Below are 21,278 nucleotides of genomic sequence, written 5' to 3'. Positions count from 1 at the left end.
ATTGAACCCAGGTCCTCTCTCTTATGAAACGAGTGCTCTAACAACTAAGATACAGGACTCCCTGAGTTCTTTGTTATGTGTTGATATTCACACTCAAATAATTGGCCCATAACTGCAGCACGTTTACTGAGAAGTGTGCGATATGAAACACTTCAAAATATTTTGAAGTAGAAAGCTGAGCTTCAGTATTGGACTTGTTTGCTTTGAACTCATTAAGTACCAAGACTGTTGGCAACTATAAGTCCTAAATGAGTGGATGGAAGAGCCATGCGTTATCCCGGTCAGATTGGGTTACAATTTCTCGCAACTGTTTCAGGCACAGTACAGAGTCTTAAATACTCCTGTTGATGGAAACTGTCCTTTGTCAATCATCCTGAAATATGAACCAGTGCTTTCTTCATGTTTCCTTGCCGTTGTGTTTACCGCTGGGCGGACAGCAGCTGAACATCTCACGGCTGATTAAATACACGCTGATGTTTTCTGTTCCAGAACCGAAATCCGGAGGCAGAGGAATTGGTCTTCAGCCACTTTGTGATCTGTAATGACACTCAGGAGACACTGCGGTTTGGCCAGGTGGATACCGATGAAAATATTTTGTTGGCTACACAGCATAGCCATCAGTACAGCTGGCGTTCACACAAGTCCCCACAGGTAACACACAACCCAGTTCACTGAATTATTATTTGGCAGGGTTTCGAGGTGAAATACACGTAATAACAGTTATAACAGCAGTAGGTGCCCTTTGAGGCAATATTAATTGAATTTCATTATTTTCTTTGTTTGCTTGAGTTTTTTTTGCGAAGCGGAAAGTGCGTAAATGGTTGCCCTATATCATTACCGCTGTGTCCAGCGCTGTTTAAAGGCTGAATATCTTACTTTAGTTTGATTCAAACTGCTAAACAAGATGATGTTTCTATCTTAAACGGGAATTCAACATCTGGAGAAGGGATCAAGCCTTTGAGGACCCATCCATCAGATATAATAATAATAATAATCCTTACATTTGATATAACGCCTTTCATGTCAAGAAAAGGTCATAAAATGCTTCACAGGATATACTGTGAGGTGCAGTGAATGTATTTTGTTGACAAATCTGGCAGCCAATTGTTTTTTACCATTTATTTTTCAAATAAATTTAGGTAGAATTGGTGAGCACTTTTGCACACAATTATATTCAGATATGTTCTTTTATTCTTGGGTATAATGCAGAATAGAGCGTTGCTCTTCACAATGCAAGACCCCAGTCCTCAAGGGATTAAAGAGGACCTCTAGGAGGTACCATGACATGGGCAATGCAGACAAGATCCCCAGGCCAACGCTTGAATTTCATTCATGTCTTTGGGGACGAGTATGTGAATGTTTGTGTCCAGAGGAAATTCTAGGCGGCCTTAATTATTTCATTAACAATCCAATGAAAATGATTAGTTGTTAATTCCATAATTAATAATGGTTAATTACTTAATCCAGGGCACCTATTATTCCCTTTGTGCATGTGCATTTGAACAGGTTTGCCCAGCCTGTGTCTTGATGACATGATAAGGAGCTATAACAAATGCAAGGATTATTATAATAATAACCGCCCAAGGAACTTGCTACTACATCCATCAGTGCCCAGATGTGCCAGCATTGTAGGTACAGAGTTGTGACATAAACAACTGGTGCAGAATGCCTGTGTTTTCGACATCCGGACCCCTAATAACTTAAACTTACAGACATGATTCACTGCTTAATGTTTTTTAACCTGAACAACAACTTGCATTTATAGCGGCTTTCACGTGTGCTATTACAGCAAATTTACTAACTTATTGGTAACCTCCGGTTCTAATACCTCTTGTGTACAAATGAACATGTGCATTTTATCAATCTTTGCTTGCCTGCAAGATTTCCAGCATGTGCAGTACTTTGCCTTTTTTTAAAATATAATATACAAAATGTTTTAACATTGTTATATTCAGCTGTTAATGACCTACAGGAAATCAATTTCCAAATTAAGACTGTTTAAGAAATTTCCAAAATTCTGCACCATCTTAAGGCTGAGACCATGAGAGATTTCAGCCATGAAGTGAATGATCAATTTTGTTTTGGGAATTGTTGGCCAGTAGACCGGGAAAAAACTCAATACACGTTTTGAATAGACACAACCTCGTTTTAATGCTTATCCAAAGGATGGCACCTCCAACAATGCAGCACGTCCCCAGCACTGCATTGAAGTATCAGCCTAGACTGTATGAGTTCATAGTCCCAATGTAGACTAAGAAGTGAGGAAATTTAGCAGAAAATTACCTTTGAAAATACAATTTCACCTCTTCCCCCTCCCCCGACCAACAAAAAAAAATAACAGACTCCACATTGAGTGCCTAAGGGACAAATTGTAGCTGGAAAAGTTTCATTAGGGTCATATGCATATAATGAATGGTAGGTTGTTTGGAGAGTTTCAGCAGAAACAGTATGGCAAATGCACAGGAGGTTTCTAACAAGGAAGTGTAAGCAGAGCTGCGGAACGTTAACTCGATTCACAGAGCACTAAATCCAGATTAAAGATGGAAAGTTTATTCTTTGGCGTTAGAACGGCAGCTTTTATGCATTTAAGAAGTCTGCCACGAGCTGCGTTAAAAAATTCACATTCACATTTCATCCACTAATATGAAAACCTAGAATGACATAATAGGTACCATGTGCAAAAATAATATGCCACAAAAATGTTAGTCAACAAGAGATGATTTTGAATATTTTGTTATGGTTAAACATGGCATTTGGACATAATTGTTTCCATGTTAAATAAAGTGTTTAATAGATCACGGAGGATGAAAGATGGAATTGAAGCTTCGAGTGTGGACAAGCCCTTGGAGTGTTAGATTAGAGGAATGTTGGATGACTTCATTGCTATGAAATTATTTCATTCCTCTTGATAATTCCGAACCTGCCAAGTTACTGAAGTTTCAGAACATTTAAACCAGATCTGAAGATAAATGTGAAATAATCTGTACCTTTGGAATCAGTAACTGCCCTGAAGGCATTAGTTCATACTTGACTTCCACTAGGGAATAAAATGAGTTAGGACAAAGGTCTCAGATACCACATACTTATAGTGGGAAAGAAAATGAAGTTATTCGGCGTAGCTCATGTTTCTTGTTATGCAGGCATTACGCAATTACGGACTATTGCTCCACCAAAAAAAAACGATCCGTTCTATATGACCCCTCGCTGAACGCAAGGGCTTAACTCCGTTAAACCGTTTACGGGGGTGTTGGTGAGGGTCAGACACCATATCAGCCAAGCTGTCAGCTACTTTCCACGCTTACCACCCTTGTGTGTAAGCAAATCCTGCAGTGTGCAGTGGGGACTCTGGTTTCACATTAAGCCTTGCTACCCTCCAGTTTCCTTAATCGCTGCAAACTGTAAAATAGATGGGGCTGATTTAGAATATTGTAGGTTGGAATTTTTCCTGTAAAAATGTTTAAGGATATAATAAATTGTCTGAAACTCTGGCAGCAAGCGTAATGTCTTGTGCCCATTGCATGGTGAATACAGAGCCTTTTCTTTTACACTAATGGAGCGATGTTAAGCGGCTTGTGCGCATTCACTGGGGACGTTCAGCATTCCAGATTGGTGATCTAATTGGTTTGTGTTTAATTACATTGATTTTTCAGACTCTCTTCCAAAAAAAGGAAGAACATTTTTTGCAGTTATCTAAGCAGAGTTGCACCTGGGCACTTTTTCAAATCCTTCCCTCTAATATTTTTTTTTGCTCAGCCGGGTGTCTGATACACGCGGAAACCCATCACCATGCTTAAGAGTATCCAAACCAAACTGAGAATTCCATGCATCCCACCTACACATGGAAACCCCAGAGATAGATTGTTGGATTGGATTGCGCACTTTCTCCCTGGAGGGACACATCCTGCTTACCTAATTCCGGAAAATATTAGGAGCAGGTTGGCAAGAGCCAAGGGTTGGGGAAACCAGAGTGTATGTTGGGGTAACTTCTGGAGCTTGAACCACATTGCTTGACGTTGATATTGCTTTGGCAAGCTTTCCCATTGCCTGTCCAGCTAGGAGCACCCGTTACGGCTTTGGCTTGCAGAGTTAACAGGAGGTGAGTGGGATGACTCCCTGTCCCCAGTGACTGGTCTGCCCTTCCAGATTCTGGCAATGAGCCACTGAACATTCAATCCCAGCTCTGGGTTAAGGATGCATTCTTTTTGAGAGAACCGGTAGCCTGTTGCTTTTGCGGCCCGGTGAGGGATAATAATTGGAGTTCAGAGGTCAGAGCCGCATGCGGCAAAACTGCCCTCATCTTTCCGATTCTGGGCGAAAGGTTAAAATACCCTAATTCTTCCCGAGTCGGATCATTTATGGCCAAACAGAAAAGTTTTGTTCAAATGCAATCCACACTGAGAGCTTAACATTGCAATACCAACAGCCCCAGGTTGTCTTCACAATGAATAATTATTATTTTAACCTTTTTTTAAAAAAACTAAAGAAAACCCCTGATAGAAACACATTATGATGTGAAATATTACTTAGGCTGGTATAATCTTCCCAGTGACTGACCTCACCTTGCTAATGGGCAATTAGTCACGAGAATTGCTTCCTATTTTCCTGTGCTAACTCTTGTCCCTCTAGTTCCTCTTAGCTCAGGATCATTTTTTCTCCCCCTTGGAGATCAGCCTCCGCGGAACTCCCCAGCCTGCTGCCGCGCTTTGCCTTTCATTCGGACTTCTTCCAACATGCGAATGAATGGAAGGTGATACATTACAGAAAGAGCAATGCTTGGAAATCGCAGCGTGAAGCTATCCTTCCAAGCGCACAGAAGCAGATGCCAGCGACATTTGTAAATGACTAAAGGCAGCGAAATTTAATACAGACCACTGAAATAAACTGCATAACTTCCAGAGTGTGTGTTTTGTTCAAGATAAATTGCCCCCCCCACAAAATATACGTTCAAAGCCGTGTTCTCATCTCCCGGTTTTATAGCGAACCTTTAACTTATAAACTCTGACGAAACTCTGCGTCCTTTTAAAAATAATTCCTGCTTGTTCGACTCGAGACTGATAAATCGTTTAAAAAATGCTTGACAAAATGGCTTGCAGTTTAATTAAATGTGAGTCAAATCAGTCAAATGGTAAATTTGCCCAAGCTCAGACGTGCACAGTGAAGCAGGTGAACAGAACGCAACAGTAAAAATGTGGAGGTCTAATAAGCAGCTGTTGCATTTCCAACAGGAGTTTGTAATACAGATACTGGGCGAAATCCGCACCACGTGATCCCTAAATAGGGTCCCCATGAGTCAGTATGTCCAGTTTCTAGAAGGAATCTACCCTTGTGGAGTCTTGTTGCATATTGGTTAGAGCACTCGTCTCGCAAATGAGAGGATCCGAGTTCGAATCCCAGGACAGGGCGAAACATGAGACAATTTCCTTACTCCACACCGCCTTTGTTTACCTAATAGTAAGTAGGAACCCAGTTGTTAGTCGATTGGTGGATCGCTTTCTGGGGGTAATAGTGCCTTCAAAAAGAAATAATAATAAATCGATCACTGAATCCACAACTGTTTGGTCCACTAATATACGAACAATTCACTTTACATTATATTCTGTGAAGTGATTTCAGATGTCTCAACGACGTGATTAGGTGCTATATCAAATCCAAAGATTATTATTATTAGTGAGAAATCCTGTTAGAAAGTGCTACATATTTAGACTTCTTTGCCTCTTAATGATATCCTTTCATTTGATGTAGGTCCATTCATGCTATAATAATAATAATCCTTGCATTTGGTATGTCTTTCACATTGGGAGGATATCTCAATGCGCTTCTCAAAGGATTTTACTATGGAGTCATAACATGTTTAACGAGGGGGGTAATTTGGCTCTGCAGTGTCTCAGGACAATCTACCGTTCTGCGACCACTTGAAGCGGAGATGGCTAGTTCTAGTTTTCCGTGAAAGAAGATATTTTAAATTCAATCCCACGTCCCCGTCACATATCCATCCCTCTCTCCTTAATGATTCATTTCAGTTTAAAGATTCCCTGCAGAGAAATCGCATGGTATTAGGAGTGCAATCAGTAAAGATTGTCTCCCGAGTAAATTCCTACCAGTGGAGAATTGTTTCCATAATAAAACGTGATTGATCTAGCTGTGTTTCTACCATTGAGCATTCAGACCAGCATTTTCCATAAGCTGCCAAGTGTGGGGGCAGGTCCAGTAAATGTTTCAGTGAACAGGAGGTGGATATTTATCAAAATTACAGACGGGTTGTACAAGACCAAAAAAAAAACAGGCCAGGAATGTTCTCCAGAATGCACTCGACTTGTTCCATCTTAACTGTGTAGCCCTTCATGAAAAGAAATGCGTCTGGTTTTGTGCAACCTGCTTTTATTCCCAGCATTCGGTTGAACACTGGACTCCACTATGAGGTAATGAAATGGGAGATCATAAGGCCAAGCTATTTGGGCACTGACAAAGAATATGTTTTACTCAGAGCACACAATGATATTAAGCTATACCATACAGTGATATTACACTGTAAGAGCAAAAAACATTACGACTGCCCAGTACATGCACACAACAAAAAAGATAAATCCTTTTATAATAGTTATCCTTGCAATGTGGAATCCTATGAATTAGAGCACTCGCTTTGCAAGTGAGAGGACCTGAATTTCCTTACTCCACACGCCTCTGTTCACCGAGCAGTAAGCAGGAACTTGGTTGTTAGTTGATTGGCAGATTGCTTTTCCAGGGGTAATAATAATAATAATTTGGTCACTCAATCCACGACTATTTGTGGGACACTGCTTCTCGCAATTGGCTGCCGCGTTTTGCCCACAGTCCGTTCACTTTACAGTATATTCTGTGAAGTGCTTTGTGACGTCTCAAAGACGTGATCAGGAGTTACCCAAGATCCTACCTGCGTGAAGGACGCTATATAAATGCAGGTTATTGCTGGAAGTCCTGTGAAGTGCTGCGACATGTCCTCCTGACGTAAAGGGCACTGTACCAAATGCAAAGATTTCTATTATTAATCTTGTTTCCTCTCCCTCTCTTCAGTGAAACTTTAGGAGCAGGATCTCAATTTCCTCTTGCATATTGAGTTTAATATCTACCCTCTTTACCTTGATGTTTCGTATTATAATAATAACAATAATAATCCTTGCTTTTGATATAACTCTTTACCACGTCTTCAAGGCGTCTCAAAGGACTTCACAGAATATACTGTAAAGTGAATTGCACGAGGCGAGTGCTCTAACCAATACGCTCCAGGACTCCCTGTTGCTTTGTTGCTCATGCTCCAGTTATTGTTACCACAGAGTTATACCAGATTTAACATGCTTTCTGTGTGCTCACTCTTCCGAGGTCTTATGTATTTCTTTGTTGTGCTGATGTCTGCATTGCCTTTACACCATGTACAACCCTAAAGACTAAATTCCAGTATGTTGCAATGTGTTCAGAGCACACTAGCTGCTTCTTTGGTATGATTTAATGGTTCATACTTTAAAATCTACCTGTTGTCTTTAACATCCTTGTTCTGGTTTTACTTGCATAAGCTTCCCGAGACCAGTTCCACTTCTGATGAATGATCACACACACCTCAGAGTATAAGACTTTGAGGCAAATTTCTTCCAGTACATTTCTCATTGTCATACCCAACTTGCATTTATTTTACCATTTACACCAAACAGTGCTTAGCAACAATTTGCATTTATACAGGGTGAATCAGAAGCTCTTACTCATAGAGTTTTTAATATTTCATTATGTTTTTATTTAAGATAACATAGGAACATAGGAACGGGAGTAGGCCATTCAGCCCTTGAAGCCTGTTCTGCCATTCTATTAGATTATGGCTGATCTGTAACTCAACTCCAATTACAACATTTGAAGAGAATGTGCAACTATTACAGGAAGATGCCTTTCATCATTAGTGAAAGTTTTTGTTACCGAGTTGATCTGTGTAAATGTCTACATGGCTTGCCCTTTGAACACCTCGTATGGACCCTATATAAGTTAGGACTTTTGATTCACCCTTATAGCGTCATTCACGTAGGATAGTATCTCGGAGCATTGGGACCGATGGACACCTGACAAAAAGTGGGAGGAATTTTGAGTTTGCAGAAGGCACGGTGGCAGGGATAGTGAATTTTTTTAAATGAGAATTATAAAAGTGGAGAGAAAGGACATGAAACACAGTAGTTTCGGAAGAAACTTCCAGAAGTCAAGGGCAAAGTGCAGATTGCAAAAAAGTATCTCGGATTAAATCATAAATTCGATATTCATTTGTTCTCAGCGTCCAAACATAAAACTATAGTGCTAGGTGAAAGCTTCAGCGAGAGATTTCTTTATTCTCTGAAGAATCTCTGCAAATCGAATAAATCTATTTTACAACTCCTCGTTGCATTAAAGCACTATGCATTCAACCACACACCACCAAACCACACTATTTTAGCAGCGAAACATTTGACCAAAGTAAATTGATAAGTGTCCTTTTGCTCTAAAGGGATCTCATTACTCAAATGTCATTTCCTCCCCCACCCATATTCCCACCACCACCGACTACTAGTTTATCCAATATAAATATTCAGGTCATCTATTTATCCTCCTCTCTGATTCTGTAACTAGTTGAATTGGATCCAACTGCTGTGGCTGTTTTTCTTTGACTTTAACTAATATTTATAAATTAAACAAAACTAATTGCATACCAGACAGTGTATGGGAGAACTGTGTGCCCGAGCAAGCGTTCCCTAGAGCGGTTTGTTTAAGTGAAGCCTGCCGTTGGTGAGATTGATTCATAAAAATGGCCGATGATATCTAGCGAAATATATGTATTTGCTTTGTATTTCTGTGCTTGTGCAGCTTTACCTGTTTTACCAGCTACCCAAACATGCTGCTCACTGGTCTCCCCAGTGCCAGCATCTAAAAGGTCCAACTCATACAAAACTTTGCTGCCCACAACTTCACTAAACTCCGCACACCCATCACTCCAATCCTTGCCAGGTTCCACTGGCCCCCCATCTCCAAAAGGATTGACTGCAAGATCCTCGCCCACACGTACAAATCCGCCATCTCCCTCACTCTGACCTCCTTGTACGCCATTCCTCTGCCCATCCCCATTGCTTAGCTAACAAGAGTCATCTAAGGTCATCCACGGATCTCTCAAACCCTCAATCCACACCTGATTGTGGGACACCTCTTTGGGCATCTGGCTGCCTGCTGCGTTTCACCCACAAGTATACAGTCAATTCACTTTACAGTATATTAGCAGCGCTTTGAGACGATTCGAAGATGTGCTAAGGCACTATATCAGAGGCAAGGATTATTATTAGTATTATTTGTTGTGCTTCCATTATGCACAGTTGAGGCCCAAGTAACATCAATGCTCTCGCAAAGTGTCATACTCTGCACGTGGCCAGCTGTTAGTTTCTTCTCCGGAAAAAAATGTTGCTTGCTCCAGGCAAATTGTTTCATATTCTCCTGTCTATAAATAGCTTTTGAGCGATTAATTTTAGACCGAATTGTAATTGTCACAGAATGTTGCGGTTTGCACTGTTTCATCTCGAACCACTTGTAAACACAAACATGCTATTGTTCTGCACAGCTGCTGCACATCTGTATCGAAGGCTGGGGAAACTGGCGCTGGTCCGAGCCATTCAGCGTGGACAACATAGGCACATTTGTCAGAAGTATCCAGTACAAGGGAAGAACAGCATCACTGATCATCAAAGTGCAGCAATTTAATGGCGTGCAAAAACAAGTGAGTTCCTTTCATGTGGTTGCCTGGGAAGACACAATCTTTTTTTTCAAAAGTTTATCAACTCCCGCCACCCCCTCCGCTTCAGTACAGAAACCGAAATGTTAAGAGGTTGTGGTTTCATAAAATATGTTTTCCATTTTATTGTGCTTTTGGGAAGAGCAGTCTATAAAAACGTGAGCCCTGAATATTTTCAGATGGAAGAAACGCACAAAAAAGTCTCAAGCTTTTCTTTATGAAATGTAAAGTAAGCTGCAACGATTGAAAGGTATTTTTGCTTACAGCACAGAATATCAAGCCGCAACACCCCATTAACATTAAGGCATTAGTTACCGCATTTGCAGTTCCAACCTCTTTGATTCCAACTCAGTAGGTTAATATTGTACATTCGCCATCAGTGCTGACGGTTTGAAAACGGACATACTTTATGCAGACCAGCCTTGCACTGCACGGGAAAGCATAATTGGTGGTTGTTAGTAAAACAGATTACATTTATTTAACGCATTTCACATAAAAGTAAAGCCTCAAAGTGCTTCACAAGATGAGATTAAATGGAAGTGACGTGAATTATTTTTATATAGGCAAATGTGGCAGCTGACTTCTGCCCGCCAATGTTACAACAACATTAATAATAATCCTTGCATTCGATATAGTACCTTATCACGTCTCCGAGACGTCTCAAAGCGCTTCACAGAATATACAATGAAGTGGATTGACTGTATTTTGTGGGGCATTGCTGCGCGCAGCCATTTGCACACAGCAATGTCCCACAAACAATCGTAGATTGAAGTGACTAAATTATTATTTATTTATATATTTTTTGAAGGAATTAATTATTACCCCTGGAAAAGGGATCCACCAATCAACTAACAACCGGGTTCCTACTCACTACTAGGTAAACAGAGCTGTGTGGAGTAAGGAAACTTGCCTAAGGTTTCTCCCTGCCTGGGAATCGAACCTGGGTCCTCTCGCTTCACACACTTCAAGTGCTTGAAATACTTGGAAGTTGGTCACACAGAGGGCAGGGAGGGGATTGGTGACCCAAAGCTCAGTAAAACAGGTGCAACTTGAGATGGGCTTTGAACATGGGGAGTGAGGAACAACAACAACAACAAAATTACATTTATAGAGCGCCTTTCACATCGGGAGGATGTCACAAAGCGGTGGACAGTCAGGTGTCGGGGTCTGAGCATGGGGGAGGGGTGGTGTAGGAGTCAGGGAAGGCAGAGAGGTGGGAGGATGACCAAAGGCACGGTCGAAGAGAAGCGAGTCACAGGGCTGTTACACATAGTATTATCCCCAAGGAAGGTATAGCCTTTTGCTGGTGATTCTGACCAGTCACTGGGGGCAGGAAGTCATCCCAATCAGCTCCTGTTAACCCTGCAAGCCAAAGCCCTAAAAGGTACGGAAGTCCTAGCTAGACAATCACAGGTAAGCTTGCCAGACAGCAATACCAAGGTAAGCTATGCAGTTTAGCTGGTTAGATTCCAGCAGTTACTTCAACCAACACACTGGGGTCCCGAAGCCTTGGCCAATCTTCGCCTAATATTTTCCAGAATTAGGTAAGCGGGATGTGTCCCTCCAGGGAGAGAATGCACATTCCATTCCAACAATCTGTCTCTGGGGTTTCCATGTGTTGGTCGGATGCATTGGAAATCTCAGTTTGGTTTGGATACTCTTAAGCACGGTGATGGGTTCCTGCACGTGTCAGACATCCGAGTGACCAAAAAATAAACAAAATGGTGATTCTCCATGTTTCGGTTGACCTGGGCAACAGATCACCCATTTTGCCTGATTTTCTTTCAGATAATAATCAGTGGCAGACAAGTCATCTGCAGCTATTTGAATCAGGACATCGATCTGAAGGTTGTGCAGCGCTACATTGGGCAGGATGGCCAGGCGCTGATCAAGGAACATTTTGGCTGCCTACCATCGAAACAAAAGATGCCATCATTTGTTCTTGAAAGCAGCGAACTGACCGAGCTGTCCCTTAGGGTCAAAGGCAGCGATGTTGGCTGGTCAAGCGACGTGTGCTTGGAGCCTCCTCATTCTGAAGACAGCAGAGTTGTCCAGGTATTCAACAACGACAACAAGTTGCATGTATATAGCACTTTTCATATTGGGTCATCTCAAGGTGCTGGACAGTCAAGAGTTTACATCTGAGCTGCGGGTTGGAATCGAGGAGTGGAGGGCAAGAGGGCTGGTGGTGGGAAAATAACCAAAGGTGCGATCAAAGGGAAAGGGCATTGAAGGAGGCAAGGGAGGGGCAGTTAGTTTGTGCACAAACAGTCATGTGAATGACCAATTTTATTTGGGGGATTGTTGGCCAGGCACCGGGAGAAACTTTCTTCTCTTAGCGAATCGTGCATTATGATCTTTAACATCCACCTGAACAGGCAAACGGGACCTCGGTTTAACATTTTATCCAAAGGGCGGTACCTCTGACAATGTAGTGCACCCCCACCACTGCATAACGAGTCAGCTCTCAACATGGGGCTTGAACTGACAACCTTCTGTCTCAGGGGCGAGAGTGCTACTAACTGAGCGAGTCTGGCACATTCTGGCATTAGAAAGAACTGGGGAGTAGAATCGAAAACATTCCTTTAAAAGGGAAAGGCAAACAAAAGGGGCCACTGTATGTGACGTGCAAGAGTAAAGAGAATTATACTTTATAAAGAGAAAGTGTAAGGTTTTGGTTGCTCAGATCCTGCAGTTTGTGAAATGCAGAAAGCTGGATCTCAAAGGAGCTTCCGAATGAAAACGAGTCCAGTGTAACCATACTTTTGAGAATCCTGGTGATTTTAATCTACAACTTGCATTGGGATCTTGCCTCTATTATTTTTCCATTAAAAACAATTGACTCATACTTACCGATCGATACAGGTCCCGTGTTTAGATGGTTCCATGTTACACGTGTGGTGCACGTTTCTTAGCCTGGACGCAGACTTTCCAGTGGAGCAGAGGGTGGTGAGTGCACTTTTTGCTTCTTTAAATCCAACAACAACAATTAGCATTTATATAGCGCCCCTCATGCAGGGGAGCGTCCCAGAGTGTGGAGCACAACGCCGAGCGGGGGGAAGGTCAACAAGGAGGTCTTCAGGTACGACCTGAAGCTGAGGAAGAAAGGAGCAAGGCGGAGGGATAGAGGAAGAATGTTCCAGAGTTTCGGGACATAGTAGCCACCGATGGTGGAACGGAGGCCATGAGGGACAAGCAGGAGGCCGGAGCCAGTCGAGCGGTAGTGGTTTGGGGAGTAAGCAGGTCGGAGAGGGAAGGAGGTGCCAAGGCATGAAGGGATTTGAAGACGAGTGTGAGGAACTTGAAAAATTGGCAAAAACAAAAATTCCACCAAGTAAAACATAGCTTGGCTGCAGTGTTTTGTTCCATTTCCCCAGAGTACATTGTGAATTTCCTTGTTTNAAAAAAAAGTGCTCCTTTTGTGCTTATACAAACCAGACTGGTTTTAAAAAAGGTTCATTCTCAAATTGAAATCCCTTCTGGACTTGCCATATTCTCTTCTCTAATTCTAGTTGATTTAATTTTCGCATCCTGTTTTTAATATTGTGTGTTTCGATTGCAGCTCGTGTTCAGTCCCCTCTTTGTCATGAGGAGTCATCTCCCCGATCCCATTATTCTGCATGTTGAGAAACGCAGTTTGGGATTGAAAGACCCTCAGCTCATTGCTGGACAAGGACAAGAGAAGCCGCTTCTGAATGTCGAAGCTGAAATTATGCACCACTTGACATTTCAAGCCAGGTACTTAGCATCCTCATCCCCGCTTGGCTCCTTTAGCTCCCCTTCCTCCAGCAGCTCAAAATTACCTTTAAGTCCCTCCACGGCATTGTCCCACCCTACCTCCGTGACCTCTGATAACGACGCCAACCTGGCTGCTCCCTCTGCTGAGCAAACACCGGCCTGCTTCATATCTCCTGTCTTTTCCGCATCACCATTGGCAGACGGGCTTTCAGCCATTCTGCTCCCGCTCTCTGGAACTCCAACCCTGAGACCCTAAATGCCTCCCAACTCAATGACTTCCTCCCCTTGTTTAATGCCCACCTCAAGACCTCTTTGACCATGTTTTCAGCCGTCTTTCCCCTCCCCAGTACCCAGTCAGCTATGTCAAGCGCTCTGAACCGACGTGAAAGGTGCTGTAGAAGTGTAAATTGGGTTGCATTTTCATGTTGTCAAAAGTCTCAAAGCGGTTTGTGGGAGTTACTGTAAAGTGTGGTGACTGTGTATTTGCAAGCGAATGCGGCAACCAATTTGCACATAGCAATGTCTAAAAATATACCACAGATTTGAATTCCAATCAGTAACCTTAATGAAATTACAATCCCAAGGTTTTCTGTAATGAAGCAAAGTATGTAAGTATGCTTACATGTAACAAAATAATGAAGTATAAATGGATTTTCCTCCTATTCCTCCAAAAAAAATCATCGCTGGTAGAGAGGAAGATGAAGCATCTCAATGTGCCGTCCCTATCTCGACGGCTCTTATTAGACAAATTGTTGGCCGGTCACAAGGTGATTGCGCTGTCAACAAGTTGCTTCGCGAGATCTACAATCGCGATGCTGATGTACCTACACCGTGGCCCTACATAACAAAGCAAACTGACAGGTAAGAAAATAAACCACTTTGTTCTCTGTTTACTGTGTATCTGACCATTCAGGACAACACATTTGATGCTAAATAGAGACCATTACCATGTCTGTTACTTTGGGTTAAAGTTAAACTGGATTGTCCTTTAATCAGCAAGCAAGTAATTGTTGCCAGATAGGAGCAATTTTGCCTAATATTGTTTCAAATCGCGTCTTGTGCCGTCTTTCATCGAATTCTTTGCATTTTCAGGGGATTAAAAATAATTCTTTGGTGGGGGGGGAATCTGAATTTAAACAGCATGGACTCGCTTCTTCAAAAGCTTACCGTTTAATTTGTATTCCCCCAAATATTATTTATTTTAGAGATAAAACGTATACACTTACAATGCTTTGGTTATAAATTGAATGTTTTCTTTGTAATTCAGTCATGGTTTTGTTAAGAGTCATTCAATCCCCCAAAACTACTTCGTAAAGTTCTGAATCCAAACATTAGATCAACTTGGTAATCAGCAGTTAATAAGATAAATGTCATTTTAGATCGGTCTGAGCCGATTGTATAATAACACAAAAAATTTGGGTAATCTCTATGTAAACATTCGCTGGCAGCCTGTAAAAACCAGAACAATTTTGAAGGATCTGCCACTTTTGATGTGAGGAATCATGACAGCTTAAATACTTGGTTCAATCACATAACTGCCAGGGAAGATCATAAAGAGCTAATCTGTTTCTTTTAATGTACTCTTGAAATACACAGCAAGAGTGGTGGAGAGCAGCTTGCTCAATGGGACAGTCCCATGCAAGTCAAGCTGTCAGCCTGGAAACCTTGTCTGAACACACTCCTGGTCGAACTGCTACCTTGGGCTTTGCTCGTCAACAAGTCCAAATGGGACCTCTGGCTCTTCGAAGGAGAGAAGATAGTTGTGCAGGTTCCTACTGGGAAAGTTGTGGTACCACCAAACTTTCGGGTAAATGTCATAATAATAGTAACGTAATCCATTTGATATAGTCCCTTTCATCTCAGAGCTCTTTGCAAAAAACATACAAAGCTTGTGCCCTCCGCTCCACCATCGGTGGCTGTGTTTTCAGCCATTACGCCCCGAAACTCTGGAACTCTCTCCCTCAATTCCTCCGGCCCCCTCCCTCCCCGGCTTCAATTCCCGCCTAAAGACCTTCCTTTTTGATTGTGCTTACGGTCGCCTCCCACCTTCCATGCCCCCTGGCTCGTTGTCAGACTCCGCCACTGTCAAGCGCTCCGGAACCCTACCCTGCGTGAAGGACGCTATATAAATGCAAATTGTTGTTGATTTACTATAAAATGTAGTGACTGTGTAATTTGTAGGCAAACCCAGCAGCCAATCTAAACATCAATGTTGCACAAAGAGCCATGAAGTGAATGACCAATTTCATTTTGTCGACTGTTGGATTTCATTACCCTTCTCTTTTCAAAGGGAAAATGTGTAATGGGATCTTTAGTCTCCACCTGAATAGGCAAACTTGACAATGTGATATATGTGTGTATTAAAAAATGCACTTTTTGGGGGTTTGGAAATTAGTTTTAAGCTAAATGACAGATCTGGGAGCAGTTTTGCAGTATGAATCTGTGATCTTTGCGAACTGGCTTGAGGTCGCTCAGACCCACTTCACTTAAGATCCTAAGAAGCCAACACACCAAAAAAATGTAATCTCCAAAGATCATTTATATCTTGTATTGAGAAACCTTGGTGAAGGGCCAAAGCTCACCGTGCAGGTCAGAACAAGGTTAGGATCTGTCTCCAAATGACCACACCTTTGTTCATCCTTCCGCTCCCATCCCCAGCTCATATGCCCAGTGCTGTGGGACGTCCTCTCGACTTGAAAGGCGCTGTATAAATGTTAATGCAAATTGAATTGTGAGGTTTGAAAGAGTAAGAGAGGGGCACCTACTGTCGTGGTGGGTGACACTAAACTTACATCCTGGAAGCCTATAGATTAAGGCGGAGGAGAGGTTTTGAGTTTTTTTTTAAAAAGGAGTAAAGAGGTTTTGAAATCTTACATTTTTTAAAACGTTCATAATCCAGAAAAGAAATGTGACTCAAGAATTTGCTGTAAATTCCCTTTGGAACTCCATCTCCTTCGCCTCACTCAAGATGCTCCTTTTCGACCGTGCCATCGGCCACCCTCCTACCCCTACCCTCACCACTCATCCTGATCCCAAACCCCTGCTCGGGTCCAGATCCCTGACTGTCCAGCGCCTTGGGACGTCCTCCCGACATGAAAGGCGCTTTACAAATGTCATTTGTGGTTGTTGTAAAATGGGAAAATGTAACCAATTTTAGTTTTAACACCTCTCTTTTCAGGAACCTTTTCAAATCGGTATCTACTGGGCCAACACTAATACTGTGCACAAATCAACAGCAATCCACCTCGTCCACGACATCACCTCCCCAAAGTGGAAGGACCATCCCAGCAATGAGGTTATCACGCTGGATGAGGAAGGGATCGTTGATGCCGATGTGAAGCTTGGGACGTTTTCAGGTCGTCAGAAGGTCAGTTTGGAATTGCCGGCCTCCGTAAAACATTAGGAATTAGCTGAACACTTCTTCCTGTAGGAGTCATCGTAGTGTATTAGTTAGAGCACTCGCCTCGCTAACGAGAGGATCTGGGTTCTATTTCCCAGGCAGGATGAAACGTTAGGCAAATTTCCCTACTCCACACGACTCTGTTTACCTCGCAGTAAATTGGAACCCGATTGCTAATCGACTCGCGGATCGCTTTTCCGGGGGTAATAATTCCTTCAAAATAAATAAATAAAACATTTTAAAAAATAATAATTTGGCCACTCAATCCACAACTGTTTGTGAGACACTGTGTCTAATTGGCTGCTGTGTTTTGCCCACAAAAATGCAGTTAATTCACTTTACAATATATTTTGTGAAGCGCATTGAGACGTCTGGAAGACATGATAAGGCGCTAAATGAAATGCAAGGATTATTATTATTAACCTGTTGGACTTTGCCGCAGTAGGTAATAGAGTCTCTCCCTTTGTGTAGAAATGGGCTGAGATGATTCGAGTGAAATCCTAATAAGATGCCAGCTTCCTTTTAATAAACATTTGTCTTCAAATACATACGTACATATATTAAAAAATGTGGTCACACAATTCATGTTTGTGGGACACTGCTGTGTGCAATTGGCTGCGTGTTTCAACCCCAAAGTATACAGTCACCTTACAGTATATTCTGTGAAATGCCTTGAGACATCTCAAAGACTTGCTAAGGCACTATATCATATTTACAGCACAGAAAGAGGCAATTCAGCCCATCGAGTCTACACCGGCTCTCAGACAAACTGTACTTGCAATCCCATTGCCCTGCCTTCTGCATGTCCCTCGTACCCTCCGTTTCACCATCAGTGACCACGCTTTCAGCCATTACATCCCGAAACTCTGGAACACTCTTCCTCTGTCCCGCCGCCTTGCCCCCTTCCTTCCCCATCTTCAGATTGTGCCTGAAGACCTTTTCTTCAACCGTGCCTATGGTTACCTCTCCCCTTCCCTCAGCTCGGCGTCGTGCTCCACCACTGTCAAGCGCTCAGGGACGCTACCCTGTGTGGGTGGCGCTATATATATGCCAGTTGTTGTTGTTGATAGCTTATCTGCTTCCTGTGCACTGATGCACTTTATCTGTGTCCTGCAGTTGTGCCAGTTCTGCATTTCTTCAGTGGTCCGACATGGCATTCAGATCCTTCTGATTGAGGACAAGACAGTTATTGTGAACAACACTCAGCATAAAATCCACTACAGGCCTGTGCTGGTCTTCCCGGAGATGGCTAACCGAGAGGAGGTACGTCTTACTGAATTGCTGGGGTAAACATATATATGAGTCGAATTTATAACTATTAAACTCTGCAGTCTTCAACCTAAGTTCTACTCTTAAGTACTTTGAGACATCCTCCCAATGTGAAAGGTGCTACATGAATGTGAATTGTATTGCTTTGTATTTTAATCTGACAACTATAATGTTAAGAGTTTTCGATTTTTAACTGAGACCTCCTCTCCCCCCGCCCCCAGTCTCCAGCTCAAATCTCTGTCTGAACTGATGTTCACAATGCCTTTCCCTTTAAGGATTTGACTACAAATACACAGATACTAGACGTTACAGTAAACCCTGTGAAGCGATTTAAGATTTTTCGATGAAGTGATGAGCGCTACATCAATTTGAGATCTGGGTTCTATTCCCCAGGCAGGGTGAAACGTTAGGGACTATTGTTACAGTAAACTTCCATTCTTTTTCAAATCAAACTTGCTGCTTCTGCGTACCACTCAACAGAGATTGTATTGAAGTGCAACGTCAGTGCGTATCAGCACTGTGATACACAGCACGTGTTAGAGATGCTGTCCGTTCGACGAGGCATTAAATTGCGGCCCCGTTTACTAATTGAGGGGGATGTTAAAGAGCCAGGACGCTAACCGAAAAGAGGAAGAAGTTTCTCCCAGTTCCAGGCCCACAATCCCCCGGATAACTTAATGTCATGGCTGTTTGTGGGATTTTTCTTTGCACAGATTAGCTTCCAGGTTTGCCCATAAATATATCATCACTGCAGTTGGCTATCAGTTTGCCTACAGTGCACGAAACTGACTTCTTCCTCCAAAAATGCCGAGGCAAAGTCTGTGAATGCAAAAGTTTGGGCGAGAACAGTGGTTGGGATTTTCAGCTCCTGTACTTTGTTGGTACCATCCGTGGTACAGGAGGGATAATGGAAACGTGGCTAAAATCCTTCAGAAATCACTCATCCACCTGTTCGTTGGTTATTAATTAACTGCACCTCTAAATCCCTTTCTGCACACGCATTTAACGGCACCTCCAATTCCTTTTCAGTGCACACGTTTACACATGTAAAATATAAATTGTATAATAAATAACTGCAAAATAGAAATTCCATTTCTTGCTAACTGACCGGGTGGGAAAGGGAAAAAAAGTGCCAAATCTTTTACAGGCTTTCAACTATTTTGATGTTTAGCCATGAATGGACGACCTCTGAATTCCTCTCATAACCTGAGCTGCTTTCCTCTCAGTCACATAGGTTTTCATTGCAGCTTCAGTAACCTGAGCGGATTCTTAACAGTTTAACGATTATTTCTACAAGTGATTTCTCATCACTCCGTCCACACATTTTGTTAATAAAAAGGCAACAGCTCTGATGTGATCTGAGGTGACTTGTTACATTGGTCTTTACTTATAATCCCTTAAAAAAATGTAAATAATAATTTGGTCACTCAATCCACAGTTGTTTGTGGGACACTCTGTGCGCAGTTGGCTGCTGCGTTTCGCCCACAAAATATACAGTCAAATCACTTTACAGTATATTCTGTGAAGCGCTTTGAGACGTCTCACTATATCAAATGCAAGGAATATTATTGTTACTTAAGAAATCGCTTACAATTTTTTTGACTCAATTCAACAAGTTGGCAGATGTTCTCCTGTCCCAACTACCTCAAAGGAGATGATGTTGCCTTGTTAGCAACAACAACAACAACAAGATTCCATTTATTGAGCGCCTTTCACGTCGGGAGGACGTCCCAAGGCGCTGTACAGTTGGGTCAGGACCCGAGCAGTGGGGGGAAATGGTCCGGGTGAGGGGAGGGAAGGGAGGGAGCGAGGAGGGGGTAGAGAGTCGAGAGGGGAGCTGAAGGCACGGTCAAAGAGAAAGGTCTTGAGACCAGCCTTGAAGGAGGAAAGGGAGGAGGCAAGGCAAAGGCACTGGGGGATAGAGTTCCAGAGCCTCGGAGCTGAGAGGCTGAAGACCCGGCCACCGATGGTAGGGCGGTTGGGGCGGGGGATGTGGAGCAGACCGGAGCCAGAGGAACGGAGGGTACGGGCAGGTAGGTAGGGGGATAGTAAGTCGGAGAGGTAGGAGGGAGCGAGGCCGTGAATGGCCTTGTAGGTGAGGGTGAGGATCTTGAATTCGATGTCAAAAGATGACACATATTAGTCGAAGTAATGCTTACAGCTAAGGCAGTCTTGCTGTCCCACTGTCGAGCAGTGAGATTTATTTAGCCCCAGCACAGCGAAAATCCTGAGGTTATCCACAGTATATGACTGTCCAAATCCCAACTGTCCAGCGCCTTGGGACGTCCTCCCAACGTGAAGCGTGCTGTATAAATGTAATTTTGTATTGTCTTATACTCTGATGTCCTCTGTCCAAAAGATTTAGACGCAGAAGTGAGATTGCTAGGCATCATTGCGAGTTGTAGTGGCCACAGAACCTCCAGTGCTGTCATGACAAACCAGGAGTTTTCAATAATTACCTTCAGTGCAATGTTCCGTGAACATTAAGACCTTTGCCTTAAAGTTAAAGCTGTGCAGAATTATTGAAAAATCGTAAGTTCAGCTTTGATATGGAAACCGTAATTGTCTGTAATTGTTTTTTAAGTTTGAAGATAATAATCCTGAGGCGGAGATCATGTGGTTATACTGTAGAGTATGTTTGGATTGTTGTTTTGAGTCGCCACTCGGTCTAACCGCCGCACACTGGAGTTGTACAATACAATTTAAATTTATAGAAGCGTGCTTCACGTCTGGAGGACGTCTCAAAGTGCTTGACATAGCTGGCTAGGCACCCAAACTAGTTGGTGGGAGCCAAGAAGGGAATGATGAACGGAAGTCCGGTCAGAAGAGATCTTGTGGCAGGACTTGACTGAGGGGAGTAAGAGAGTTGGAGAGAGAAAGAGAGAGGGAGAGAGGGAGGCAGGGAGATAGCAGAGACAGAATCACTGAATGCCCATCTGCTGATGGTGGGGCAGATAGGGCAGGGCACATGAAGCAGGCTGGTGCTTGCTAAGCAAAGTATAATTGGAGATGGTAGAGTTACGGGATTGTTTTCATATATCCCATATAACCTGAGAGAGAAGGGAAGAGACCGTACCATGAGTCACTCTGCCCACATCTGTTGCGTTC

General features: G+C 42.8%; 1 protein-coding gene across 1 annotated transcript in view; it reads left to right on the top strand.

The window, feature by feature from the left end:
• LOC103179701 (vacuolar protein sorting-associated protein 13B) overlaps positions 1-21,278 on the top strand; it is a 481,880-nt gene that overhangs the window by 436,590 nt on the left and 24,012 nt on the right. Inside the window, 9 exon segments of the mRNA XM_007895087.2 lie at positions 490-651; positions 9,593-9,748; positions 11,552-11,818; positions 12,629-12,712; positions 13,326-13,501; positions 14,192-14,362; positions 15,098-15,308; positions 16,680-16,868; positions 18,018-18,164. Of these exon segments, the coding sequence (XP_007893278.2) occupies positions 490-651; positions 9,593-9,748; positions 11,552-11,818; positions 12,629-12,712; positions 13,326-13,501; positions 14,192-14,362; positions 15,098-15,308; positions 16,680-16,868; positions 18,018-18,164 (1,563 nt within the window).

This window comes from Callorhinchus milii, unplaced genomic scaffold (assembly GCF_018977255.1).
Source record: "Callorhinchus milii isolate IMCB2004 unplaced genomic scaffold, IMCB_Cmil_1.0 Scaffold2, whole genome shotgun sequence".
In the NCBI taxonomy this organism is placed as follows: Eukaryota; Metazoa; Chordata; class Chondrichthyes; order Chimaeriformes; family Callorhinchidae; genus Callorhinchus; species Callorhinchus milii.
This window is presented reverse-complemented; position numbering and strand designations above follow the sequence as displayed.